This window comes from Chaetodon trifascialis, chromosome 14 (genome assembly GCF_039877785.1).
Source record: "Chaetodon trifascialis isolate fChaTrf1 chromosome 14, fChaTrf1.hap1, whole genome shotgun sequence".
NCBI classification, from domain to species: domain Eukaryota; kingdom Metazoa; phylum Chordata; class Actinopteri; order Chaetodontiformes; family Chaetodontidae; genus Chaetodon; species Chaetodon trifascialis.
Window position 1 is genome coordinate 22,089,967 of NC_092069.1, and position 27,920 is coordinate 22,117,886.

The 27,920-nt window shown below is 45.3% G+C and overlaps 1 protein-coding gene across 4 annotated transcripts; it reads right to left on the bottom strand.

The window, feature by feature from the left end:
* Nucleotides 1-626: 626 nt before the first annotated feature.
* On the bottom strand, nucleotides 627-27,613 carry mideasb (mitotic deacetylase associated SANT domain protein b). 4 transcript variants are annotated; one of them, XM_070979135.1, is made up of 13 exons: nucleotides 27,219-27,613; nucleotides 19,971-21,793; nucleotides 17,727-17,999; nucleotides 16,780-17,119; nucleotides 16,506-16,572; nucleotides 14,147-14,289; nucleotides 13,042-13,145; nucleotides 9,966-10,041; nucleotides 8,836-8,924; nucleotides 7,593-7,736; nucleotides 6,934-7,056; nucleotides 5,132-5,319; nucleotides 627-3,841 (listed from the first exon to the last, which is right to left on the bottom strand). In XM_070979135.1, exons 2-13 carry the CDS (start codon nucleotides 21,531-21,533, stop codon nucleotides 3,604-3,606), a joined length of 3,348 nt encoding a protein of 1,115 aa, XP_070835236.1. In that variant the 5' UTR covers nucleotides 21,534-21,793; nucleotides 27,219-27,613; the 3' UTR covers nucleotides 627-3,603. The 4 variants fall into 4 exon arrangements, with proteins under 4 accessions (XP_070835236.1, XP_070835238.1, XP_070835235.1 ...); XM_070979137.1 differs by lacking the exon at nucleotides 27,219-27,613 and adding an exon at nucleotides 24,315-24,354; XM_070979134.1 differs by lacking the exon at nucleotides 27,219-27,613 and adding an exon at nucleotides 23,962-24,291.
* Nucleotides 27,614-27,920: the final 307 nt, after the last annotated feature.

Consider the following 27,920-nt stretch of genomic DNA (forward strand, 5'->3'; position numbering starts at 1 on the left):
TGGATGCAACAGAGATAAAAAGGAAGCACAGCAGAGGGAAATTAGCAGAAATGTTGATTGTTGTGCGTCATTCTCATATATCAAGGCAATGAGATGTAATGACACAGATCCATTTTAAGAGTGGAAACTTACAAAAAACTTAAGGATATGAGGCCACAAGAAGCACCAAACCACAGAGGAAGCACACAACTGCAACACCAAATTAGCCTTATGTAATTAAGGTTATATTAGGGATTAAAATAGAGTAAAGAAATGACTCGCTGTACAGATGTTGGACAGATTGTAAATCCCTCTGAGACAGTCTTGTGGTTTTCTGTCATATAAATTATTCTGTACACCTCTGAGCCATTGAATCAGCGTGATTCAAACACAGCGAGAGGAGACGCTGTCAGACATCAGTCACTGGCAGGCTGCAGCACAGCTCGGCTCCCGGCTGGTGTAGTGACGCCCTCCTCTGCTCTTTGTGGGCGCTCTGGTGCACGAACTGCTGCAGCAATGCTGCCCCCTTGTGCAGCGTCTTCTCTGAAACGGTACCATCAACAACACCACCATCGGTTTGATTTTTCTCAAAGGCACGGCTGGGCGGAGGATGACGGAGGGAAATAAAAACGGCAGACTCGAAAGCATCATGAATATTTTAAAACTTTAATATACAGTGCTTCATAAATCATTACTAAAAACACAGGTGGTAAAAATCAAATCGAAACAAATAAGTTACACTGTAGTAAAAAGCACTTGAGATTCCTTTCTGTTTTCATCATTAGTGTGAACCCCATATGAAAATAGCATAGAAAGTATGCAAACATAGAATTTCATTCATATATATTTTCTAATCTTTAGCTAAATAAACCTTTTGTCCCCTTTAAAATTCCCTTAACCAACCGGATGAAATGAGGAAAGTTTACAGCTGTGTGTTTGTGTGTCGTGGCCTCGATTTCATCTCCAATTCTTCTTTTAAAAACATCTTGAAAACCTTTGCGTGGACAACAACTTCCTTCCGGTGAGAACCTCAAGACAAGCCCAAATAAAAAGGAAATATAAATTAACATACCAAACATGTGAACAGTCTGCAAAAACTTTTTTTTTTTTTCCATTGACTGGCGTACAGTTTAACATTTGACCTCAAAGCACTCTCACGCACACACTTTTAACAGTATGTCCACACACGCACGCACACCCACACACACACGAACAGTCTGTGCATAGACCCAGGATTAACTTGTGAAGTAACTGGTAATTGGAGCTGTTTCTCCCCGCTCCCCCAACTCCCCACCGTGGTTTGTCCTTTAAAGGAATATAACCCTTTAACCCATCTGTTGCTATGGCAACAGAAGCTGGCTCCGGGCCGAAGGGCTTAACAGAGATATGCAGAGATAGACGGATCAAAACATGCGGCTTCCATGGTCCAATTCAGTGCCTGCTATCAGCAACAAGGTAAACAGAAAAAGTCAGCCACAGACACACGTCAGGGTCGTACAAATGAAAGTATGGAGCCTTTAATAACAGCCAGGCGGTCTGTGCACCTCACATGTTTGGACGACCTCTCCTATCCACTGTGATATTCTGGCAAACAGTCGAATTCACATTTAAATTTTAATTTATTTCCCCATTTTTCTCCTGACTTTTTTCAATACTTTCCCCCTTTGCATGAACTGTGTCACGCCACCCTGACCCACGCAGACAAGGTATCAACGGAGCGTGTCAGTGTCACAATGATCTGGAAGCAGTCTGAGACACTTTTCCATGCTGCTAAAAGACAGAATCCAGTCCTCAAAAGGTTCTGGCTTTCAATTTAGAGTCCCCAAATATCAGCAAAAAGGGACTTTAGTGTGAAAATGCGGGTGAGATATAGCACTCAAAATCCCCTATAAAAAACGGCAAATTTTGAATTAAGTTTGGTTTGCAGAGAAGAACGCTTCTGTCTCTTACAGCTTGTTTGCTGATGACAGTAAATCATTTACTGAAATGTTAAAGTCTGTGGCAAGTGTCAGAAAAGTACACTAAATGTCTGAGCGGAAAGCATAAATCAGAAGCTGATATCTAGTTTGTGTATGTCTCACGTCGGCTTTCAAAATCTGTTAACACCGGCAAAATCTGGGTCAAGTTTGGTTTACAGTGAAGAATGCTTCTGCTTCTCTCAGCGCCTGTTTTTATCAGAAGTGAACTTAAGTTTCAGAGCAGGAAGCATGCCATAAACGCTGATTTCCATTATTCGTTTGTGCCGTTTGCTCGTCTCTCCTGCTTTGTTATGTGTATCTACGGTGGTTTCAACAGTCAGAGTCGGTGCCTCCTATCAGTTACAGGGCTGACGGAGAGGCATCCAGAGCAGTCAGTCAGAAGCATGAGGGGAGGGGGGGCTTGGACACTCTGGTAACGGGGGGGGGGGGTCATCTTGTTCTATTGCACATACGTTTCTGCCTTTTCTTCATTTCTGGCTTCCAAAAAAAATCTCACAGTTAAAACAGGCAGCGAGTAGCATTATTTCTGTTTTTGTTTAAATAAAAAAGAAAAAAGAAAAAGAAGCTATAGACAAGTACGGAAAAGCGCTCAATTGAATCGCAGCCAAAACCAGGATATAATAATAATAACAATAATAATAATATTAATAATCATCAACAATAATATTCACAAAAACAACAACCGTACATAGCTACACAGGCAGAAAAAGTAACGTTTACCTGTATATATATATTCATAAAAAAAAGCAACAACAACAGTGTAAAATTGATTGTCATTTCAAGATAAAAAGCATCAAAACATCCAAGGCATCAACAGTGAGGAACAAACGGGGAACTATAAAAAGTGACTGAGGAGGGATTCACAGAACTGAAGTCCAAATGAACGACGCTCACAGAGAGAGGGGACCCATTCGGTGCACAACATGCGTCTGAGAAAGCTTTTGGCAGCCTTGAGTGCAGAAGAGCGGCGAAACAAAGGCAACAGTTTGCACATGCCATCCAGCCATCCATCCATCCATCCATCCATCCATCCATCCATCCATCCATCCATCCATCCATCCATCATCCTCGAGCAGAGAAGCTAACAGCACGTCCCTCCGTTTGTTTGCCTCGCCGCGCTCGCCCCAGCTGTCAGATTTCAGCGTCTGTGTCGCCAAAACGTCATCCAGATGGGAACGCCGCTCAAGCAAGCGCGTGCTGTGACTCATCGAGCGAGGACAAAAAAAAGGGGTCCGGGGAGTTCTGCGCCCGCCAGAGGGCGAGACTCGAAGTGCCGAGGGCGGGACAGCGCCGAGGGAGAGAGGCGGCATGGCTTTGATTTGACCGAGCCCTGTGACCAAGAGAGGTAACTCTTAAGAAGCTTTTCAAGCCGAGTAAAGGGCCGTTGGCGAGTTTTGGAAAGCACACACACACACAGTCTCTCTCACACACACACACACACACAGTCACTCAGTCAGTCCACACATTCACAAACGCATACGTGGGAGAAAATCTGTCCCTGAATGTGCCAAGCAACGGAAGTCTTCTTGTTCCACAAAATATACAGAGTCTACAGGAGGGATTCTTCTTTCCTTTAACGTTTCCTCCTCCCATCGCCGAGAGCACGCCACGCCGCGCTGCGCAGTCAGTGCGCGTGTCCTCCCTCTCACTGCCAGTCCTCATCGTCCTCATCCTCCCCGTCCGACGAGTCGTCGTTGGTGCTGTCCCCGCTTGCCTGCCGTGTGCCGTTCTGCTGCCGCGCAGCGAGGAGGGCGGCGGCCTCTGCGGCCGCCTTCGCCGCAGCTCGCTCTTCGGCCTCCTTCTGGCGCAGCGCCGCCGCCTTCTTCTCCTGCTCGGCGTGGCTCTTCATGTGGGCGCTGCGGCTCTTCACCTTGTAGAAAATCCTGCAGGAGAGAAGGAGGAGGAGCTCAGACGTGGGACATTCAGACCTACGTGTCCGGCACATTAACGTTTCTTACAGCGGCGGCGGCGCCGTCAGTTCAGGCTGCATCAGTGATGGATTTGAAAACTTATCTTAAAGCTGTTCAAATGAATAATGAATTAAAGACCAGTGGGAAGCTGGCCTCGCTTCTCGCTGTGCAATCACCATTTAACTCTCATCACTTCAATAGTCTGTTCGATGGACAACTCTGCTCCTGTTTCATAACGTCCAACAATGCACAGGCCTAAAGTGACGAGGCGTTCAAGACTCGTCAACAACATGTGAAGCTGTTTCATTCGCTCACAAGCTGCAAGCATTTTGCTGGAAAATCCATTATTCCATACAGTTTGGATTCAAGTTTATTCAAAACTAATTTAGTTTAGATTAAGACTCATCTAGAGTTCCAAAAGATGGACAGAAAGCACAAAAATAAATGACTAAATAACTCATCATGTTTAATTATGATATACTGCAGTAACACTGGGTTTAATTGGGTGCTAAAACAGACAAAATATGCTCATTGTTCAGCACGGCGCTCTTACGCATTGTCAGTTTTGCATGTCAGTAGTTTTATCATAGTAATTACTCTCTTTGTCTCTGCTCATGGTTCGGTGATGCATGGAAATAAGAGCTGGGTGAACATCACAGCACGTGGGTCTGTAGGTGCATGAAATATGGAGCCATCTGCACCGAGACTGAAACCTTCCCCAAATTATGCAATCCAGAACCTTCTCAATGACTTCTAATGGCTAATAAGCCTGGTTGGATTTGCTGCGCCATCATCCATCAGCCTCTGTAGTGGCGTCTAATCTATAACGAGCATGCTCTGAGCGGGGTAAGTATTTAAAAGGGCGAGTGAAGCTCTTGTCATACCACCGGGTAGAGCTGCATTGACAGGAGGTGCAATGTGCCGTATCTCCTCTGTGTTTCAGTTGCTAGGACACAGTTGGCAATAACAGGCCCGGTGTTGCCAGAGGACGGACTGTTATTTAACCAGAACGTGGCAGGATGGTTTGGTCCTTTCAAACACCGTCAGACACTTGCCTCTATTTACCAACACACATTCCAAATGGGCATTAGCAGTGGCAATATTTCCTGCACAAATTCTGCATTTCATATCGAGCTAGTTCAGTCGAAGGCCACTTATGCAGCTCAAATGGCTGCTGCCGCTGTCGGCCATGCGTAAGCAAACAGAGCCGTGCTGGCGTCTCCATCAACACCAGTGACTACGGTGACATTTCTGATCGCTGACCTGCCACATTTCTTGCAAGGGAACTCTCCCTCCTGACCGGCTGCGCCTTTGTTGCCCGTCGAAGGGCTGCTCCTGCGTGCGTTGTCATCGTAGCGCGATTTGGAGCTGGGAGGGGGCGGATGAGGGGGGTGGATGACCCGGGACAGCGGCTGGTCCTCCTGGCCTTTCATGATCAGGACGGTTCCAGGCTGCACACACAGTAAAAGTGAGAGGTGTGATGAACATGGAACGTGTTTAATGCAGTCACTGAGAGCAATGAGGAAAGAAGAAATGAGCTTTAAGCAACTTTACGAGCACATTTTATGGAGGATAGTGTTGCAATGGCCTCCGAGCATGTGCCAGCTAACACAAATGTGGACACGGTTTCAGAAAACAAGCATAGTCTGTCACTTTAAGGAACAACGTATCATGTGTGCTAAATTTTCACATGTAACGGGACTAACGGCGGTAAATGTATCTTGTCAACTCATTGTTTGCCAACTGACATAATGGACTTACACAATCCAAAGAGGATCAGATGATCAGCCACATTATCGCCCCTGAAATATCCAGCAGGGGGCAGCAAACCCAACACCCGTCCACCAGGACAAGTCGGGCAGAGTTCAAAAGGACAAACGTGTCAAGTCTGACAAGGCCAGCTGAGGTTTCTGACCACAAAAGCTTGCAGAGGTTTATTCCTAAATAACATCCTGGTGTGTTTCGTGTAATCCTGGTCCCTGTGCCTGCAGTTTTCAGGTCTGTGTTGGCTTCTCGCCTCCTACCTCTCCTCACAGGCTGTTGCTTCCTTCACATTCATGCATATGTGAGTATACGCAGGTTTAAGGGTGTCTGCATATATGAATATGAATGCACGTGTGTACATATCACATCCTTTAAAAGAGTCTGTTCTGTTTTTGTGATTATGCATGTTTGAGTTTTTTATCAATGATGCCATACTGACACATATATAGGACAATATTTGTTCTGGAAATCAGGTGTGAAAAAACATAAGGGCTGTTTTGGATTCATAGCATCTGATTTTAACGGCATGTGCTGCCTCCTACAGGGACTGTTGCATTATGGGTTGTTTGTAGCCATAATGGTGCTAAGCTAGCAGCTTTCATCAGGCTGTTTTTAGTGAGTTAGTCCTAACAGCTTTAAAGAGCCAGAATTAAAGCTACGGGAGTTTGTGACAGCTTGTGGGACGGCTTTGCTGCCACAGAGGAAATTAAGTCATCATGTGGGAAAACTAACCAAAGCAACTCCCGACATCTCTGCTGCAGAAACACACCAGGAACCGAATTATCTGTCAAGCTGCAGAGAATTACCGCCGTCACTGGGTGTCACGATGGCGAGCTCAAAAAGACAGTTTGAAAATGGCGAGAGAAAAATCACTCCCATCACTTCCAAGAGCCCTGACAGGAGTGTGTGTGTGTGTGTGTGTGTGTGTGTGTGTGTGTGTGTGTGTGTGTGTGTGTGTGTGTGACTCATAAAGACCATAGATGCTTGGACAAGTATTTGCATTGTATTGTATTTCAAAATGCTGATCCTTAAACTGTCAGTATCTCGAGGAAACTTTCCCAACAAGAAAGCCTGAAACTGTTTTTTCAAACTTCAAAGGGACTTTTTCCAGAAACACACACACACACACACACACACACACACACACACACACACACACACACACACACACACACACACACACACACACACACACACACACACACACACACACACACCATTCACTCCCTTATCTATTCATTTTCTCCATTCATTCAGGAGTTCCTTTCCCATGCAGCGCTGACGATCAATTTCACACTCACATTGTCGGTGGACTGCAGCGTGTGTGTCACCCTTGTGGGCCCGACTTCCTGTTTCCTGTCAGCTGACCCTTCCCACTTCCTGCTGTCCTCCTCCCGCTGTGGCTCCAATCTGTGAGAGCCCTGCTGGCCCGAGGAAGGAGAGCATACGTGTCAGACAAGACGCCTCCAGGAGAGACTTACAGCGAGACGTTAGCGGGTGGAGTGTCACACATGATACTTTCCAAACTGTGCTTCTATGTTATTAAACGATATACAAAAAATGGTGCATTCAAGACACCTCAGCGAAGGTATTCTGAGCGGTGTTATTTCTGATCTGAAACACTGCAGTTTCACATCTAAACAAAACTCTGCTGTAACACTTTTAATCATGTCACCCTGCAGTTAAACTCTCGCATTCATTTCTAACCAGGTTAACTTGAGACACCCGGTCACATAAGCGCCTGCGGTCTTGAAAAATGCTCCTAAACCTGTTCGTGCAGAAGCTTGTAAACGTTTATCTTTCAGCAAAATCATTGAAAATCACATTTTGTGCCAGCCTTTTTCTGCTCTGTCCTGATTCTCCCAGTGGAGGCTGAATTCCCTGAAACGAGGAGCTTTACGTCGACGTGTCAGCAACAACAACACATCTGTTTCTGCTATAGACTAAACATGTGACTGACCTTGTGGTCCATCTCCTCCTCGGTGGTCCTGCTGTCGAGGGGCTCTGCCTCGCCGAAGGTCAGCGTCCCGTTGCGGCCAATCTTGACATGTTTCTTATACGTGTAGTAAAACTCCACACACTGTGCCACTGACTTGGTGTTCACCTGTGCACCACACACACACATTCCCTGTTAATGGGGCTGTAATTCCTCTTTTTTATTACTTACATGTCAGTGCACGTTATTCAGCACGTAACGATTGTGAAGCGCAGTCCGACAGTGTTGAAAAGCAACATTGTGGAGAGGAAATACAGAAGACAGAGCAACCTCAGATGAAGTGCAGCTTATATTATGCTTTGTCTGTTTCTGTTCAGTATGTTTTGTATTGTTTTCTGTATTTCTGGCACCCCACATGAATAAATGTCCTTTCAACATACCATGGGACACTTTGTAAAAAATAAATTAAACAGAATGTGATAATTTGCTAATGCTTTTTGACTTATACTCAATTGAAAACAGTACAAAGAGAATATATTTAACATGCAACAACGTAGCAACATGTTTCAAACAAGTTGGGACAGGAGCAACTAAAGAGTGGGAAAGATGTGGAATGCCCCAAAAACACCTGTTTGGAACATTCCACAGGTAAACAAGTTCATCGGTAACAGGTAAATGGGTATGAAAGGGGCATCCTGGAAAGGTTCAGTCGTTCACCACTTTGTGAACACATGACTGGATAAAGTGGCTCAGGGACACTTTGTCAAACCTTTTGCAGATGATTAAATTCTGTTCATTCTGTTTATTTACTTTTTACACTGCGTCAAACTTTTTTGGAATCGGGGTTGTAATAAACTTAGATTAGATTTGTTTTGAGAAGCTTCACTGCGGCAAATGCAACAGTCTCAACAACAACAAAGGCCTGAAGCACATTCATAAATCTAATTTTAAACACCTTTAATCTGGTGGTTTGGAAAAAAAATCTCACCCTTGATAACTGAAGTGGTTTAGACAAGAAAATTAAATAGTTTTGCAGCCTTGTGGAAAAGCAATAATTGACTGTGACACTGCAGATAAATAAAGAGGAAACACTGTTCCAGAGTGACTATGTTTCCCTTTCCCCGCCCACCCAGAGTCAGGTCTTTTTTGGGAGGGCTTGTAAACAGTTGGTAGAGGAAATCGAATTGGCCCTCCCACAGCTCCTATGTGGACTAGACTAGAACTAACTTTTTATTTTCCTGCTCTTATGCGCAAAACCACAACATACCTGTTTCTGCACCATGAAGAAGTCCTTCTTGTAAGCGGTGATGCCTTTGTTGAACTGCCGTCTCTCAGCTGCGGTCCAGTTGTCTGATCCTGAGGAGGGGGAGGCAGGGAGAGATTCAAGGAGGAGGAAGATGCAGCATATTAATGGCCAGTATAGAAAAACACTCCACAAGTTATCTGCTTGCAGACGATGATCTGCATGCGTGGGGAGTTCAAACCCACCCCCACCCCCCCACACACATCACTCGATAAACAATGGCTCCCCTGTCTTCTGCTCGGGATTAACCACATGCTGTAAAGCCCCTCCCCGCTCCCCTCCTTCCCTCATCGCCTTAACCCTGACAATCCTGCCCCGGCCGCTGCGACCCGGACACTCTCACTGCTGCAGCTGCCGTCGCTCTGAGGAGGCGCTGTTCGGCGGTAAGAAGGAAAAACTGTGGCACAAACACAAATACTCACAATTCATCTCGGCTGAATTGAGGATTTTTCAACTGATTGTGAGTATTTGTTCTGAGTGTACGAACTCCAGCTGAGTTCATTACATACGGCCATAATGGACGTCAGACTGTTATTTCAGAATTGATTTAGTCAAGTTTCTGTGGCAGAACAATGCTGATGCAGCAAATCTAAGCCTGCAATCGACAATTACGTTCGTTATCGACCTGCCTGCCTTTACCAATTAACTCCAGAAAATGTCAGAATGGTGGAAAAACTGCTGATCCCTATTGATCATTGACCTTTCACCAGACTGAACCCAAATTTAAATTTAATGTCACATCACTGACAAAAAAATTCTTAACTGGAAGCCTTGTAATTTGGTATTTTTGTTTGAAAAATGACAGATAGATTATCAAAATAGTTGACTTTCTATAGATAATCACCAAGTTCAGCCTCTTTCACACACAGCTTCCAGTAAATTACAGGGATAATCTGTCAGACACACATCTGAACCAGCGGTTCCCCTGAGATGTTACTCGGTCTTGAGGTGTGAAATCATTGATACACATTTCCCTGAATATTGATCCCTGCTTCGTTCACACGTGACTCGATGTCAGGGATAGACTGCATGTGTGAAAAGGGGCTTTAATCAAACACATTAATTATGATGGGTAAAAAAGGTGTTTTAAATACCTGAGTAGTGGTAGTTCACTAGATGATGAGACTTGGGGTAAATGGGATTCCTCAGCATCAGCAGGGACAGCGCAGCCTGAAAAACAAACAAACTCGTATCATTGCTGGAAAGTGAACAAACATCGCTCATTAAGCTGCGCAGCGGTGAGTGTTATGAGACTTTACACAGCGGGTTGCTCCTGCCAAGCGAGCTGACTCCTGTCTCGTTTGTGTTTTCTAAACTCGTAAAAGCTCAGAGCCAAGCGATGTGCTCACAGGTAACTGGGGGGAGGAGATAACCATCGTTCTCGTTCCTCCTGCATGGATCGAGCACCTCGAGTGCACTCCACCATGAACACACTCCCCTCAAACTCGTAAAAATAAGAATCAACTTTGTGCTCTTTGAGAAGAAGCTGTCTGACTGCATGAATGTTGAAGGACGGCGGTTTGAGCCGGACTGCTGCAGAGTGGGCGCTTTGACACATACGCCCCCCACCTCACCTCCCCTCGTAGTTTCCTTGACAACGTTGGACCAGTGCTGGTCGCTGGGGCCTGAAATCTCCACCAGTACTACCATTACAGGCTGCGAGCAACCTCCAGCTTGTGCTGATTTAGGATCAGTGCTGAAGTCACTACACTGTAAACACTGAGAGTCTTTCTCTCTGATCAGCGTCAAATAATTCACCTGCAACTAAGATCCACTGCAACTGACTGTCATAAAACAAGACATGCATGATTTCAACACTTAGAAAAGGTAGGTGTCACAGATAACTCAACATGTTTTTTTAGCAATATCTAAAAGCACATTCTAATCTTTCACTTTGTAAACTTTGTCTGAAAAGTGTTGCATGAATATAGTTATATTATTATTATTATTATTATTAGAAACAGAAAACGAAATGGCAGCTACAGATCTTTAAGTAAAAATATTTGATACTTCCAGCTTCTCAAATGTGAGAATTTGCTTTTAAAAAACATAAAATCTATAAATAATGGACAGTTGTTCGGACCAAACAAGATGTCTGAAGAAATCTCTTATAAATCTGCTATAAAGCATTTTTCACGCTTTTTTGGTGTTTTATACACCAAAGAATTGAGAAAATAACTGAGTTGCAGCTGCTCTTCATTGTTTGAATCAAGTCAAATTAACTTCACTCACAGTTAAGATTTGTGCAGTGAGGCTATTCTGAGGTGCTTTCATTTTTCCTTTTAATATCCCAGCATGCAGCAGTAGCCATCTAATCCATCCTCTGCTCATTTGGTGATCTTTAATAACAACAAATGTTTAACTCATACTGTTTCACAGTGACCGCTATTTAGCCTCATTATCACAAGCAGCACAGAACAAACCGTTTCTTTTTTTGTTGTTGTTGGATTACAACCTTGAATATCTGCACTGAGCTGAAGCAGCCCTGATGATGAGTAATTAGTGGTCTGACAGTGATGCGACAGCTATGAGACACAGGAAACATCACTGCACCAGTGTAGGTGGAGCTCCCGTCTGACCAATCGGATTTCCTTGTGGCTTTTTCTGACCTTCCTCTGGCACATTTATGACCTAGATGTTTTGTCTTGTTGCTCAAGATGGTTTCAAGCGCAGCTAAGACATGTGTGTAAACTGACTGTGTGTATGCAAACTTCATATTATTACAACAATGGTAATACACTGTATAAAGGTAGAAATCTTTCCCCTCATCATCATGTTTGGTAAAAACCTGACCTTTGCTTTCTGTATCTGCAAATGTCTCAAAGTGGAACAAGGCTACAGCACTGTAACACTCTATCAGGCTGCAATGAAGGATTATTTTCTTTATCGATTTATCTTTGGGTTTACAAAACGACACAAAATAACCGTCATGGTCTCCTAAAACAAAAGATATTTAGTTTCTGATTGCATAAGACAGAAGGACAGCAGCAAATCCTCACAAATGACAAGCTGGACCTCGATGTTTAGATCATTAATCGCAGCGGTTTAACTAACTGAGCCTGCGCATCACACCCCACGGGCAGCATGTGCGGCTCCTCTGCGCGACACCGTGGCATCACTCTGCCTACAAAACCAAACAGTTACACTATCTTAGTCATCTCAGGCCACCGCAGAGTTTCAGTCACTGCCGTGCAGTAATCACTGAGGGCAAAGGCGTTCGATCACTACATTCACATGCGCACAAGAAACCAGATTAGTGGAAAAGATCAAGTTAAGGCAGGAAGTTGGAGGACACGCGTACGTGCACTGCAACAGCCTGATTACTCTGGTGTTTCCATGCAGCTGGTCAGCAATTGGGTTTTTATTCTCCTACCTGCTCTGGACTGTCGGTGCATCACTGAGAAATGAAGCTACACCTTGACGTCTTTCTATCCTGGTTGAGTTAATTATTTCTGATGCAAGGATGCACTTTTATGGATGATGATCTCTTCTTTCAATCCACCTCACACCTGTCACAACACGACCACGTGGAGCCTTTGTCACTCGCACGTGTGCAAAAACCAGGCCAGATTAAGGGTTTATGAGGCCAAGAAAGCCGGTTTCACCAGCAGTTAGTCAGGTGTTTCCTTTACCCCAATTAAGGAAACCAGCCCCATCATTCATATAACAAGAGATCACATTAGTGTGCAAGCCCATAATAACCCTGTCACTTAAGTGCATATGAATTCTCTGATGGGTGAATTACTCTTCCATGCAGTAACAAAGACTGGAAATAATGAGTGTAACTGTGCATGAGGCTTTGCATTTTCTTATTCATCCTGAAAATGATTTCTGACTGTGGGAAAATAAAAATAATCCCATTAAAAGTGACCATCACCTATTATAATTTTCTTCTTTCATCCATTCTTTGAAGCCCCTTCAAATCTAAGGTGTTTCTCTGTAACGTTAAATCTGAATGACTTTTTAAAACATCTATTATATCAAACATTTACCACTTAAAAACAGAATTATGACACCAGATATATCAGTAGGAATACAGCTTTGGCGAGCGAGTGTGGGTTAGAAGAAAGCCTGACTCGATCTGCACGGAACACAGCTTCCAGTCATTTTGCCGTTAATGGTGGAAATCACTGCCTTGTCAGTCAGTGTGGATCGTTCTGCTGCGCTCACCATTATGTCCCCTTTGCACTCGTACAAACAATGGTGGGCTAACTCCTGGTTGGTGCCTCCTCCACAGAAAACGCTGGAGCAGGCCAGGTGCATGAGGTCTTCCACTGAAAGACACAGAGATGGTTGATTGTGAAAAACAGAGAAAAGCTGCACCTTGTTTTAAAATGCATGCAGCGCCGACAGTCTGTCTTAAGCTTGTAAGGGAGAGAAAGAATTAGAACTGATTAAAATATTCAATAAGATGAGATGTAACTTTATTAATCCCACGCAGGGGAAATGATGTTATAGTAGTAGATGTAGCAGTGAAACAACGGTGGGTTTGTGAAAACCAGTGCTGCGTTAAAGGATGATTGACAGTTAAAAAGTTAGATGATGGTGGAGATAAACAGTTAAACAGTAGTTATGTGTGCTTTAATTTTTGGCTTTTAACATGCATTAACATGTATAAAGAGAAGAGGATTTTAGGTATTGCTCTGAAAGCCTTGAAGCTCCTGTCTACATCTGCGACTTGCTAACTCCCCGTGAGTCTGATTGCTGCTTGAGAGCCTCTGGCTGAGCCTCTCGACTGGGTCCAAATATCCACTTACCACCGAAGCTGTGAAACTCGGCATCCTCCTCTAATTCTCTCCTTCAGAATGTTTGCTGAAAGGCTTTTTCTGAACTGATGGTATCTGCTGTCATTATTTAAATTACTTCATCTTGTTTGTATTTTAAGTTCTGGATCTTATTCTTTTTTGTAAAGCAGGTGCAATATAAAGTTATTATTATCATTTTATTATGCAGGATGTGCAGCACAATAACAACTGAGTCCATCTTACTATATTAAATTGTATACAGAGGAATCTGGAAAGTTGACATGTTTTGCACCTTCTCACTGAAAAGTCTCTTAATGTAATATAGAAACACTTGACGGCGTAATGACAGACTTCAGCTGGAGACTCGAAGGGGAGTCACTTTTTCCTGATTTATATGCAGAAAGATTTACAGTACATGAGGATCTAAGCAACCAACACCATCAATCTGTCTGCCTGTATTTCTGCAGTTATGCACAGTTTTACTCAGTTTTAGATGAGGTAATAATTGTGAAATATGGTATTTTTCTGACCTTTCTCCTGGTAATCAGGCTTCTCCTCCAGTTCAGTCAGCGGGGCCCAGACCAACTCTGCTCGATGTTGATCCAGCTCGACAGCTGACCGCTGCCTCAGCTCTGGCACCTCCGCCTGGTACCGCGACCCAATATTTATCCGTCTGGGAACAGGACATCAGTGTGAGCGGCGGGGCTCTGAATTTGATCCATTCAATGGGTTTTTAATTCACTTCTAAACATTTCAGCCAAGACGTGGATCTGTATCCGACCGCTTCAAGAGTAAAGCTCTTCTTTTATTTATGAGATCATATTTTGATTTCTCGGCTTTTCTTCCTGCCATGATCTTTAAATAGTCACAGGAAGGTTGAGCACCGCGATTCGTGCGCTGTTTTGAATTCAAACTTGTTCCACTGCTCTCTTCTGCTCTCAGCATAATGAATAAAATGCAAATCCCTTTCACAATTTGGGTTTTAAACAGAGTGCACTTCTTAGATTCACTGAACCGAAAGTAAATGGATCCTCATCCCGGTGTGGGACAGAGGTCGTGTTCAAGTAGGAAGAAAGGCGTAATCCAACAAATGCACGTATCTCTATGGGCTTACACGTCAACTGAAACCCGATACCTCAGTGCTATAGTTGTGAGAATCACGCTGCGTTGTATTAGCAGACAATCCTTTTCAAGCGTGCCCCCTCCCTCCCCTGCATTTCCAGTGGGCCTGCAGTATTTCCAGCTGAGTGTGTGTGTGTGTTCTGGCAGCCTCCCCCAGGGAAGGTGGGCTGCTAAAGGCTCAGCAGCGATGGCTCTGGTGTGTTTGGGAGCACACCAAGCCCAGCTGAGAGCATGATTTATGGGGAGCCTCCCTGACTAACTGCTGAACAGCTTGCACAATGCTCCCCCATAAACTGCGCCTCACTGTTGACGCAGCTCCACACAAGAATCCTCCAGTAATAGTTTAATGGTTAAACTAAACAGCGCCTCGGAGTTGTGAAAGCTCCCTTTTCTCTGCTGCTCTCCATTTCAGAAACATCCGAGCTATCAGTTGCTATGTTTACATTTATGGAGTAACTTGGCTGTTGGCCACGTTCTACTGAAGGTCTTAATTTGGCTCAAGTTGTTTACGTTTACTGTGGATATGCTGCATGAGTTTAACTGAGGATAAATTCAAAGTTATCATCCTTAACTTACATGAAATCAATGATCTTATTTATGGTCATTTTTCTGCAATAGCAATTCTATGTATTTATGTTCTGTAATTATCTTTTTATTGCCAGCGGCGGGGTCCGCCATTCCCAGGCTGGATTGAGGGTTCACAATGCAGCATGTAATCCATCATAATTTCATCTCATTGGCATCAGCCTCACTGTTTGGTCTCTTCACACAGTGTCAGAGCCATATCAAGTTACCTTACAGGCGAACGGATCGTCCTCCAGAAGCTGCTTCGCTTTGAAAGTGTTCAACTCGTGAAGCGCAGGGTGGCTTTTATTGTGAAGCAGCGTGAAGAGACGCAGTGTATTTGCCATCAAGGTTAGCGTTAACCAGGCTCAGTAGTCAAAAATGCAACAAGCATGTTTAATATTTCCAGCTCCTCGGCGTGGTAACAGGTATCAGAGTGACCAACGCGAGTCTGGCTGCACTGGAATCACATCAGTCGCTCTCCTGTTGCATTTCTGGTAAAGTCGCAGCTCAACAAGTGTTTGCTGCAATATTAAATTGCACTTACTGTTGCCACTGTAACTAAAAGTGTGCCCAAATCAGCCAGGATTGAAATCTTACGGATTTAAACTTAAATGTCAACAAGCGCCACATGCAGCGCAGCGTATTGCTGAACTCTGGCCCATCCTGTCCATTCTGATACATTTCCAATCGTGTTATCACATTTGCAAACATTTGCACATCAAACCGCATTATTCTGTAATTCTCTGTGCATGTCGGCTACACGGCACGGACACAGGCCTCTGATGTGCTTACTGCTGCTAGTTCTCAAAAGGCCTTTAAGGCTCCCTATTTGACAGCTAACACGGAGTTGTTATGACAGGATGCACTTTTATTTTATGAGAGACATTAGCCTGCACAGTCAGATCAGAGGGTGAACGCTAGCACTAATGCTAGCTGTGGATGACAGGGCAAAAGATTCCAGTGGTAACAGCGGCGGAGAGGGGTGCTGTGAAGGATGGGTTTAGAATTTCAAGAGGTCCGTGTTCTCTTCCAAGACGTTTCATGATTCAGCCCAGTGTTATGGCTTGAATAAATGACTGCAGAACTACTACTCCAGCTATGATAATGCCTGCCTCTGAGGAGCCGTGTAATGAAACCCCAAACCCACCCTTTCCATAATGGAAGATGATGACTTGAGGACGTTGGGAGGGAAATACTCACGGCTCTATGCTGACTGGAGTGGCCTCGCTCATAGCGGACAGAACTGGTGGTGTGATGTCGCAGCTGTCTGAAGGAGCAGCGACACAAAATGCAATCAGAGATATAATCGAAACGGTTTCTGTCATAATCACAAGAGTTATACGATCGTACATATGGTCTGGTATTATTTATGGGGAATTATTACCAGATGCTTATTACACGTGGCAAAGCTTCATGTGTGAATTCTCACAGTTTCGATTCAGGGAGGTTTTACAAACTTCATTTTTTCACTTACTGGAGCGCAACAGGCTGCGTGTTGCAGACTTGGGTGTTGCAGGAGGAGGCAGGCCCTGGCTGCTGGCTGCAGCAGAGGACAGGAAAGTGGAGAAGTAGAGGCCGGAGCCCTCACGAACAGGGCTGAGGATTGGCGGAGGCGTGTAGGGGGGTATGGTGAGGGGGTTGTCGGCGAGGCGGACGGGGGAACGTAGGTGGCTCTGGTAGGGCGTGATGCTGGAGTAGACGGGAGGGGCGATGAATAAGCCAGGTTTAGGCGGTGGGATGAAAAGGGGCTCGGGCCGGGGACGCCTTTTGGACTTTTTGCCATCCTCGTCTTTCTCTCCCTCAGCTCCTCCATTCTGGTGAGAAAAAACAGTTATAAGTGCTGAATTTATCACCAAAGTCCTGTGTGCTCTATGATACACATGTTTTAATTTAAAACAAGAATGCAGGAAAAACAACAACAATAGCTGTGCATGCTCACACAGTTGGTTTTTCAGGCATTTATCCAGAGAAATCCTACAGTGAAAGAACAAGGCACCCCAACCCTCGAATATATGGTACATCATGTTCAGTATGGCACTGCTAAACCCTGATAATCTGTCCGATCTGGGACAGAGCAACCAGTTCACCAAATCCCCCCTAGATGAAACAGGGAAAGGGGAAAAAGTATGGACGACTGAAATGGGGGCAGGGGAGACATGGAGCGTGGATGGGGGGAAGGGAGTGTGTGTTGGCGGGGCGATGTGGCATAAATGCAAGGATTTAATAGCTGGAGTTTAGACAGGCTGGAAACAGACTGAGGAAGACAGTGGAACACCAGTCTGTTACCTCTTTATTCTTAGCAAATCTGTTCTGACAGTTTAACAAATAATGTGTTACAGAATAAAAAGCTACTCACTTAGAAATAAAAGTATACAAACAGCAAAAAAAAAAAAAAAAAAAAAAAAGAGAGCGTGTCCTCACCTGATCTGGACTCTCTGACAAGGAGTTCCTGAGTGAGCGTCTCCGGGTGACGATGACTGAGGGCTTGTGGTCGGCGCGGCCGAGGTCTTGGGGGTTTGAGGCCCTGTGGGGCCAGCTGGAAGCCAGGGCCTCGTCGTCTCTGTCAGGAGAGGAGGGTTCCTGCCTTCGCACCGGAACGGACACGGGGATGACAAGCGGAAGGAGGCTGTCGTCTCGAGGCCGCTTGGCGTTCAGGCCCTCGGACTCGGTGGGACTCCACGGCCTGCAGGGTTCCTGATAAAGATGGTCGATGAGGTGTTACAATAGTACTTAGAAATTCATTTCTCCTTAATATATGACAACAAGAGCAATATTGAAACCTGAAGACCTTTGAGTTTTGGACTGTTTATCAGACAAAACAAGCTAATGAGGATGCTAACTTGACCTTCAGGAAATCAGAATGGGTGAAACAATTAACGCAGAAAATAAAAGATTTGTCGATAATAAAGAACGGCTCTAAACAGCCCCATCCTGTTGTTGCTTGCTATAGAGGCCCTTGTTCCAACACGTGACATTGCAGTTCACATTGTCACTTTCTGGTGACACATTTTCAGATGTGCGTATGAACTAGTAAGATCTATTTTGCAACAGGTGTGAAGAATTACAACCTCCAACGATGTAAGTAACTGTAAGTTAGCTTTCCAGCTTAGCACACCACAGCACAATGAATCCTCAGCTACATTCACTAGGCTGTTAATTCACATGGGCAGGCTGCTAAATTATGATCAATACAGTAAATGAGGAACCCTGAAACCTTGTTACTAGCTCACACAAAAACACAACACAAAGAGAAAATTATGTCAATACTCAAATGGAGCATTAACATTTGGTCAATGCAGCATTGAACAAGCCTGAGGTTTATTCCTCAGTGACAGAATCCAAACTCACCAATGAACCGCTGTGAAAAATAAGCATTTATAAAAAAAAATGATAAAAGTGACCATGTTTTGGATGGTTCAGTGAACACGCATTTTGCACGTCTGCACTTTGATACAGTGTCGTTAGGTGCAGCACTGAAGTAACAGATCTTACATACGCGACAAAGGAACTGCCCCCCAAAAGCATTCTTGACATTTCTTCTGAGAGAAACCATAATGAGTGGGCCTGTGTGCTTTACAGCAACGATCAACTGTGGAGCAACTTCAAGGCCATCTGAAGAACCACATCACAGGAAGACAGACAGTCACTGCATGCTGCATCTTCGGGGGCAGAAGCATGCAGCAGCGTGGCTGCACTGGATATGGGCTCATTATTGCTGGTGGAAAACTCCAGCCCCTACACCAGAGATATTCTGCTGAGCACTGCAGGCAGGGCAACCCTGCACCCCTCCCTGTATAGAGGGGGGAGGGCAGGCGAGGCCAGACTGGAGTTTCTCTCCTTTGATGGGATGGGGGGAGGTGTGCAGGCATGTAACCAAAACACACTGACTGTATGATCAGCTAGTCGTGAGGCGAATCCAGGGCACAGCCGCGCTGAACTACAGACACACTGACTCAATGCTGTTTGCCAACAGAACCTGTTGCACAATCAAGACATTCAGCGCATAAACATAGATTAAGGTATGACTTCACGTGTTACACGGTGTAATTTATCAGGTTTGTTCACCGAGTGAAAGCTGAAAAGTCACACATGAAGCTGTTTGTGAAGTACACTATATTTAGCCTGCGGCAATATTCACAATGCAAAGTCTTGTTTTAGCTACAGATTTTTCCCACAAGGCAGAGCTGAGCAGCTCGGTCATGTATACTTCTTGGGCGCTGATTACATTCAGCATCTCCTCCAGCAACATGTTAATCACAAACAACACAAGTTTTGGCACAGTTTTCCTGGCAGTTACGTTAGGCCGTTTGTTCCAGTTCCCGCTCTTGCTCGGAGAGCTGAAGTCCCACTGCAATTACACCCTGGGATAACACTAGAAAAATAGATTTTTAGCTCGCACGGAGATACTCGCAATTAAGGATTCCATCTTGCAGTTACAATATAAACTACATGGCAATCATCGGATTCAGAACTCTCAGTTCTTTTCCTGTTAAAGGTTATTTCTGTGGTTCTTTTGCTTGAGAGGAAACAGCTGAGAAACAGATGAGTGAGCAAAAGAACAGGGAGAACAGAGAGATGCAGGAAAGGAAAGGCACGGAGAGGAAAAGCGAAGACAATTTCAGAATGGACATTTTGTCTTGTCTTAAAATTGAACTGCTCGCTTACCTTTACAACATGTGAAGGTAGAGACTCCATTTCTGAGGCCTTCTGAGCAAGGGTCTCCAGGTTGACCTCCTGGGACACCCTGCGTTTCCTGCGCGTGCTCTGGATGACGCCTGTTGGGGCTGCCTGGACGTCGCGGGCCCCGTTCTGGGGTCCCTGCGGCCCGGGAGCAGCCTGATCCGAAGAGACGGAGAGAAAAGGGTTGTCGGACGGCGCCCCGCCTTCCTTGGAGAGCCGCCGTGATCTGCGAAGCTGTGTCTGCGACTGGAGTTGTGTCTGGGGTTGCGACTGGGACAGGGGCTCAGACTGGAGAGGGGGCTGCAGTGGATCTGAAGGCTGCTGGGGTTCTGGGGTGATGTCCTGGATAATTGGCTCCTGGATCTTTGGCGGAGCTGGAGCAGAGGACTCCTGGGAGTGCACCACCACCGGCTGTGGATGTGGGTGAGGGTGTGCATTTTGTGCACCGGGGTAATAGTCAAGCACATGAGGGTTTTGTTGTTGCAACTGCTGATGTTGCATTTGCTGCTGAATTTGGAGCTGTTGCTGCTGCTGCTGTTGTTGCTGTTGCTGTATCTTTTGTTGCTGCTGCTCGTGCTGTATTTGTTGCTGCTGCTGTAGCTGCTGCTGTACATGCTGTTGATGCTGAATGATTTGTTGTTGCTGCATTTGTTGATGGTGCTGCTGCTGAATTTGCTGCTGGATTATGTGATGTTGTTGTTGCTGGCGTTGTATTTGCTCTTGCTTCTGCAACTGCTGCAACTGGTGCGGGGGTTTTGCTTGTGTTGAGTAGATAGGTGGGTTAGGTAGGGTTGTCCTGTTGCCTTGAAAAGTCTGGTAGTACGCTGGCAGGTGCTGCTTGGGCTGACCAAATGCCAACTGGAATGGCTGCAAGACTGAGCTCCCTCCTGGGTGGGACGTGCTGTGCTGCTGGGTGTTCAACGCTCCAGGTTTCAAGGTCTCCTGAAAGGCCTGTGACTGCTGCTGCTGCTGCTGCTGCTCCCATTCTAGTCCCCGAGCCTTGACGGCATCCCTGTACGCTTCAACTGCAGGGTTAGGCAGCTTGTCTGCAGCTCTGTTAGGGGGCTGTTGATGTGGCGGTAAGCCAGAAGTGTCATGCATCGACTTTGAAAATGCATTCTGGGTCCGTGAGTCCGTTACATTAACTCCTCCAATGTAATTAGCAATGTTTTGTCCCCAGTTAGTCATAGTATTCCAGGATGCAGCCCTCTGCTGCTGGGACAAAGATGGCTGCTGCTGACTGGGCTCCTGGTGGGCCCACTTCATGGGCACAGTCTGCTGATAATGACCCCTGTTCTGGTCACCCTTATCTGGGCTGAAAATGACAGAGTTGAGGTACATGTGAGGGCCCTCTGGATTGGAGGTCACAGTACTTGCAGCCTCGCTCTGTCCAGGGTCTGAGGCAGTGCCTCCCGGGACATAGTAGGACCCCTCGGGGTGCTGAGACGTCTCCTTCATCGCTATGCTTTGTTCGTTGAAAAACGTGATGCGTTTGCCTGTTCTTTTGGCGCTGGGTTTCTGCTGGGCTGGTACACTCATGACGGGCATGAATAAGCCGAGCCAGGTGAATATTCCCAACCAAATCAGCTATTAATGCTCTACTGGATGTCACCTTCAGATATCGAAAATCAAAGGGCACCCACAGTAAAATAAAGCTGTCAAACTACGTTGACATCAGTTTGAGCAGTAGCAATGTCAACCAAGATAATCTTCTCGTCCCCTCTGAAGTTCTTCGTGAGCCACTCAGAGGTCGCCGGCCTGGGGTGAGCAGATCTGAAGAAGTGTTTTTCTCATTCATGGGCAACACCCTGCATAGAGAAAATGAGACAGAAAGGTCAAGCATTGAGCCATGAGACTAAAGGGGTCCCCACAGGGGGCTCTCATTATCATCCCCGCCTCAGCCATGTAAAAACCTGCTGTTTGCTTTTTCAACAATAGACCTCCACTGAAAGGTATCGGGTGTGAGAATAGAGGAAGGGAGGGTTTGTCTAAACTGTCATTATTCGCTAAGCTCACATGACATGGGGATAAGGTCCTGCATGCAGGAGGACACGTATACCCAGCCTGCAAATACTATTGGAACCTCAGGAAGGCAGCTGATAGATTGCTCAATCAATAGTTCCTGGAAATGTCATTACAGGATATTATTGCAGCACGTTTAATGATGGGCAATAACATCGGCGCTGAAGGAGAGACACACACTGAAAAATAAAGTCCACCCTGACGCTCATTTTCAACTTACAACACAAACCCCTCATGGCTCGACTGCTTTCCCGCCAAACTATCAGCAGTTTGAACGTGATAGAAACCACTCTTTACACATGTGCGATTCATCAGAGGTGAAAAGGGGAAGCCATGCCCTTTGAACTGTGGCTCACACGCAAAAAGGAAGAACAACTGAAAGTGAGCGAGAATGAGTCATGATGACACGAGCTACGCGAGGGAACAAAAGAGCAAGGGAAAAAGTCAAAATGACCTTGCAGGCTTTGATGGCTTGTGGGATATCTTGACAACTGCCGTGGGAACCTGCAATGATTATCAAAAATATTATTCGATGGCAGGCTTTTGGAGCAGATTTTGACACAGCGTAGTCTGCCAAATTTCAAGAGGCAGTGGCATACAGATCCCGACTGTTTCTGCTAAAATTTCAGTCCTTGCACCATCTGTATGAAATAAAAATTGTGGCACTCTTGTGCAGCAATCAAACAGAAAACGCTTGAGAATGAGGAGGCACTTGACTGCCGCAGGGCTCACGTTACAAGAAAAACAATTTGTCGAGCTGATTACATAAATTAATACTAGAATCTCTGCAACTTAGACTTGCCAAAGGCCATCTTCGACAACCCAGGAAGTGACTGACAATTGTCACCCTTTACCCTGGTGGCCTAGTAAAACACAAGCTTCTTAAAATAGACAGCTGCAGCTGTTCAGATCCTGCATTGGCTCAGGGGCACCGCTGACTGAGGAAACTGAATGACCAGGCAATGTGGATAGCAAACTGTGTGTGTGTGTGTGTGTGTGTGTGTGTGTGTGTGTGTGTGTGTGTGTGTGTGTGTGTGTGTGTGTGTGTGTGTGCAGCAGCAGCAATGCCTTGTGATGTTACACATGCCTATGGCCATGTTGTCGAATCCTGTGCAATCCTTTGTGAAAATGTGCACACAAACCACACTTTCCTCGCAGACAGCCCCTGCTTTGAAGCAGAAACCTAACTGCTGATCGGTGAGCGACCCCGCTGCTGTGTGAGCAGTCTCTGTGCATTAAACAAACGCGCACGCCATCTGAGGTGAGGGATCATCGTGACGCATCACGAGTGCAACCTTATACAAGCCTGGGGTTTAGCCCAATAACAAAGTAACACGTTAAATTGGCTTAAAATAAATGTCAAGCACCATTAGCCGCCCTAATCCATCGCCGTTTCCTAATTTACATCAGTCCGCGCGGCGCTGCTCGCACACGAGCGGACGTGCGAGGCCTGCAGCGTGCAAGAGACGACACATAAAGAAAATCTAAGAGGAAAACATGCTGAGTCCTTCCACGACAGGACTCGTCCCGGGCCCCCCTCCCTCCACATCACTTTCTGCGGCCAGCCAGCTCAGCGCTATTTACGAGAAACCCTTTGTTGCAGGAAACGGATCATCCAGACACTGATGCCATGTCCCGCTGCAACAAAACCGAGCCAACAACGCAGCCCGTGCGATCAGAGTGTGGTGGCACAGCTAATAAACAAACAGCACGGATCGATTCAACTTGTCAACAGGGAGAATACGTCACACGGATCTCTCCGTGCAAACAGACATTAAAAAACATCCCACAGACGAGCGGCTGATGAGCGGCGGTGCGCGCCCTGTGCGCCTCCGCGAGGTAAACAAAACTTTGTCAGCGAGCCGGCCACAATAACATGCACTGTCGACCACAACAACAACGCCACAGTCATCGCCACCGCGGCCCCGGCACCCCCGTGTGTCCCGATACTTACTGTGCTTGTCATGAAAGCTGCTACTAACAGCGGCTCAGCCCGCAGGATCGCACGCTCGCAGCTCCGCGCGGCCAGCAGCGGCAGCAGGCCCGCACGATCCAGACCCGCGATGATGACTGCATACATCCCCGAGGTTGACTCATGCTACGCTGCTGACCTCACTCACTGGCACTTTTTTCCCCTCGCCTCGCCCCCCCTCCGGTTAGAAAAGTCAAGAGGAAAAAGGGGTCGACGTCGGGGCGTAAACAGAGTCCTTCCCGGTCGGAAACGGCGCGCTAATCTGCAGAAACGCGGGCGCAATGCCGCCACTGTCTCTTGCACATTATTGCACTACGATTGCACAAAATACTCACTGGCAATGCGGCCTTTTGCTGTACACCGAGTGTCTCCGTGTCTCTGCTTGTCTTGTGACCCCCCTCCCCTCCCGTCCTCTCCTCCCCAGCCACCAGCTCGCTGGCCACACCTACTTCCATGCCCATATAAGGCCTTCCTCCAACGTGCAAGGCGCTGTAATTTACGGAGCAAGATCCCTCTCAGTCTATGCGGGAAATTCCAACACACATGGGAGGACCGCGGGGATGGAGGGGAAGGGCACACCCGGCTGCTCTCCGATCAAAATTCACTTTTCTTTTCAATTCACACACTTCCTTCTCCTCTTCTCTTTTTTATTTCTGACAAAATTCAAATGAATGCATGAGTAGTGCATGCACATGACACAGCAAGCAGGATGTTATTAATGGACGCTGCAGAAAGGCCCCTGAGTGTGTGTGTGTGTCAGTACATTATTGTTTGTTTTAGAGCTGCTGGTAATACTTTCAGTGTGAAATCACTTTTTCCATGGGATTGTGAAAAAAGTCTAAAACAGTGAAATACAACTGACTACACATCACGCATTAGCAGATACTGAACGGAAGTAAAATGTTTATTTTTTAAACTTACCAGCTGCCAAAATTCATATTGTATTCGATTAATATTGAGACAAAGACAAGAAGAATCTGAGTTTGTAAGGACGGGGCCAGATTAAGTAAACTGCTGCTGCAACAAACAATTATTTCCATTAGTGATTCATCTGTTGATTATTTTCTCAGTTTATCATTTGGTCTGTGAAATGTGAATCACAATTTGGCATCTTCAAATGTCTGGTTAAATGTTTAAATTAAATTAAATGTTCAAGATATTAAACAATTAGCCGAACACAGGATATTCAGCGCGGGCAATATGGCCAAAAACTTCTACCATGGTGTATGCAATTTTATATCACAATACAGTAATTGTTCCGTAAAATCAATTAAGATATAGTTTAACATAAGTGTCACTAAGGGGTGACTTCTGCGGGGGGAACGATTCATATTGATTCATAGTCATATTGCTCAACCCTACAGGATATTGTAAATTTACAAGTACAAAGACATAAAGTCTCATTTATAACAGTTATAAAAAGTGTCATCTACATTACTACGACTGGCCAAACTGGCTTTTTTTCCACAAAGATATTTTGACATCTCTGGGAACTAATTAATACCAGGTAAGTAATAATATGGCTATATTTTCATTCAGGTATGCCAGGTGTAAGGGGCTGGTATTGTGAAAGATGCCCAACATTACTGTTGCTAGTCACACCTAAGCTTTTCCTGCAATGACAGTGAACTAGTCTGCCATGAGACAGCTTATATCTGGATAAAAGTCCAGTTTAACCAGCCTTTAGGTGAGCTGCCACTGAGGACAAAGCCGTGCTGTCAAAATAAGTGTCAGTTGTTCAGTATCAGTTTTCAGCTGCATTCATATGAGTTTCATATCAGGATGAAATCATACCTGGTGAATACTTAACCAGGCCCAAATGTTGCAAGGTGATCTGTGGCCTACTCCCTGACGTAACGTCAAACAAAACATCACCTTGGATAAATGTGACCCTGATCACCATGAGGCAAATACTCATTGACTGCTGACTGATTAACTGGTCAACCAGGTCAGCTACCAGTGTAAAATTAATGAACATCAATCATTTATTCTAAAGCTGAAACAATTAGTCAATTTATTTATTAGTTGTTGAACAGAAAATTAATCACCTACAGCATATGTAGGTGTTCATCACTCGACTGCATCATCAAAGGAAAAGCACAGGTGTAAATAATAAAATCAATCATGGCTGGATTCCATTTGGCTGTTTCGGCGTCAGGTAGCTTACAAGGACATTTGAATAGAACCAAACCACTGTTACTGTTATTAGTGACTCTTAGTGCCTGGCTACAAGACACTGATGTTAGAGACATTGAGTACCACGGACATGACCGGGCATGTGCCAGCCAGACTCTGCAGGGCCAAAGTCTCTCTCCCGGTCTCTCTCTCTGCTCTCTGGCCCTTAAAATAACGTGCAAAGCCTGCAAACATTCACAGATGCAGTTGACAAGAAGTCGAGACAGACGTGACATGCCGGCCTCCTGTGACACTGTGACTGTGGTGGGAACCGCGGTCTGACTGTGCAACGCTGATATGATGAGCTGATTATTCATTAAGCCGACTGACAGAAAATGAATCAGCAGCTGATTTGATTATCAACTAATATTAAAGTAAAATTTCAAGCAAAAATGCCAAATATTTGACAGTTGTAGCTCCTGAAAAGGAAAGATTTGCTACTGTTCTCTGCTTAATTTCACTGTCAGGACAATATCTTTGGGATTTGACTGCTGGTCAGACAAAACCAAAATTTGCTAATTAAATGAATGGATAACTGCACCATTATCTTAGATTTTCCCCAATTACTGACATGCATCTTTAAAAATCTTAAATCCAGTGCACAGCAGATGAGGTTTTATATATACATGCCAATTTTGAAGGAATTACATTTCACTAAAATACATGTACTGTTTTTTAGGACTGACACTGTCACAGCATATCAGGAGGAAGAGAAAGCCCAGAAATGTATGATACAAAGTTTACCTATGGGCAATATAATAAGAATGAAAGGCTGGGTGTCTTCCCTCTAGAACTTTCTGGGATTTCCACATTTGGTGTGTGTGTGTGTGTGTGTGTGTGTGTGTGTGTGTGTGTGTGTGTGTGTGGAGGGGGGGGGGGGGGGGGGTGGGTGGGTGAAAGTGACGGGGGGTGTCATGTCAGGTGAAGCTAGCTCTGTTCACGACGGCTAATTGTCCAGAAACAGCACATTAACGTGGCTAATAACAGCGTGCTAAACCTCCCATTGCCCCAATAACAAAACACTTAGCATGGCATGCATGAGCTAACAGCTTTGCAGTACTCACATTAAAGACTGTCCCTCCATGGCACACCAGTCTTCATTTCCCTTTTTTCACGGTGCACTGCTGCAGCTAAAGCTGACGGTAAGCTAGTGTTCGGGCAGCGACTTCTGCTGAAGCCACATAAACTTTTCTTTTCGGATTCCTCCACAAGGCGTCACTTCCCAGTTCTGCTCTGGAACACTTTTAGCTAGCAATCGATACTGCAGTCTATCTATGGGACCTACCCGCGCTTATAGTCTTTGATGAGAGACGGACCTATTGCATTGGCAACGTCGATTGTGACGAAAAACGTCGTTAAATTCACAAATGAATGTGTTCAATAGCTGCAGTATTGATTCACTGGAATAATAAAATGGATTGTTGAGGGCGCGTACCGTTTCTGGTTTGCCGGAGCTGTCTTATCCGCTCAACTGGACCCAGGAAAAGACCACCAACGTCTGGCAAGATAATGACCATCCAGTACGTCGGAACATTGGGGAAATCATGTCGCACTTTCGTATACTACCTCACATTAGCATCTAGATCATCAACAATGTTTGATAAACAGCTCATTTTAGTTACTTCGTTAACTCGACCGACATGTGTCATATTAAGCAAGCACAAAATTAAACAGCTGCCTGTTAAATGTTAAAAAATAATTTGAAGACATTTTGACATACTGGCAGCCCCGTGTGGCAGTGGGCTGATAGTTTACAGCTGAAAAAG

What these genes read in the sequence shown, in the direction of transcription:
- mideasb (XM_070979135.1), bottom strand. Translation starts at nt 21,533, where the DNA reads ATGCCCGTCATGAGTGTACCAGCCCAGCAGAAACCCAGCGCCAAAAGA. An exon ending in TCTTCATGGTGCAGAAACAG is followed by an intron (nt 7,737 to 8,835) that starts GTATGTTGTGGT and finishes TGTGGTGCACAG; the next exon opens with GTGAACACCAAGTCAGTGGC. An exon ending in CCTTGCAAGAAATGTGGCAG is followed by an intron (nt 3,842 to 5,131) that starts GTCAGCGATCAG and finishes TCTCTCCTGCAG; the next exon opens with GATTTTCTACAAGGTGAAGA.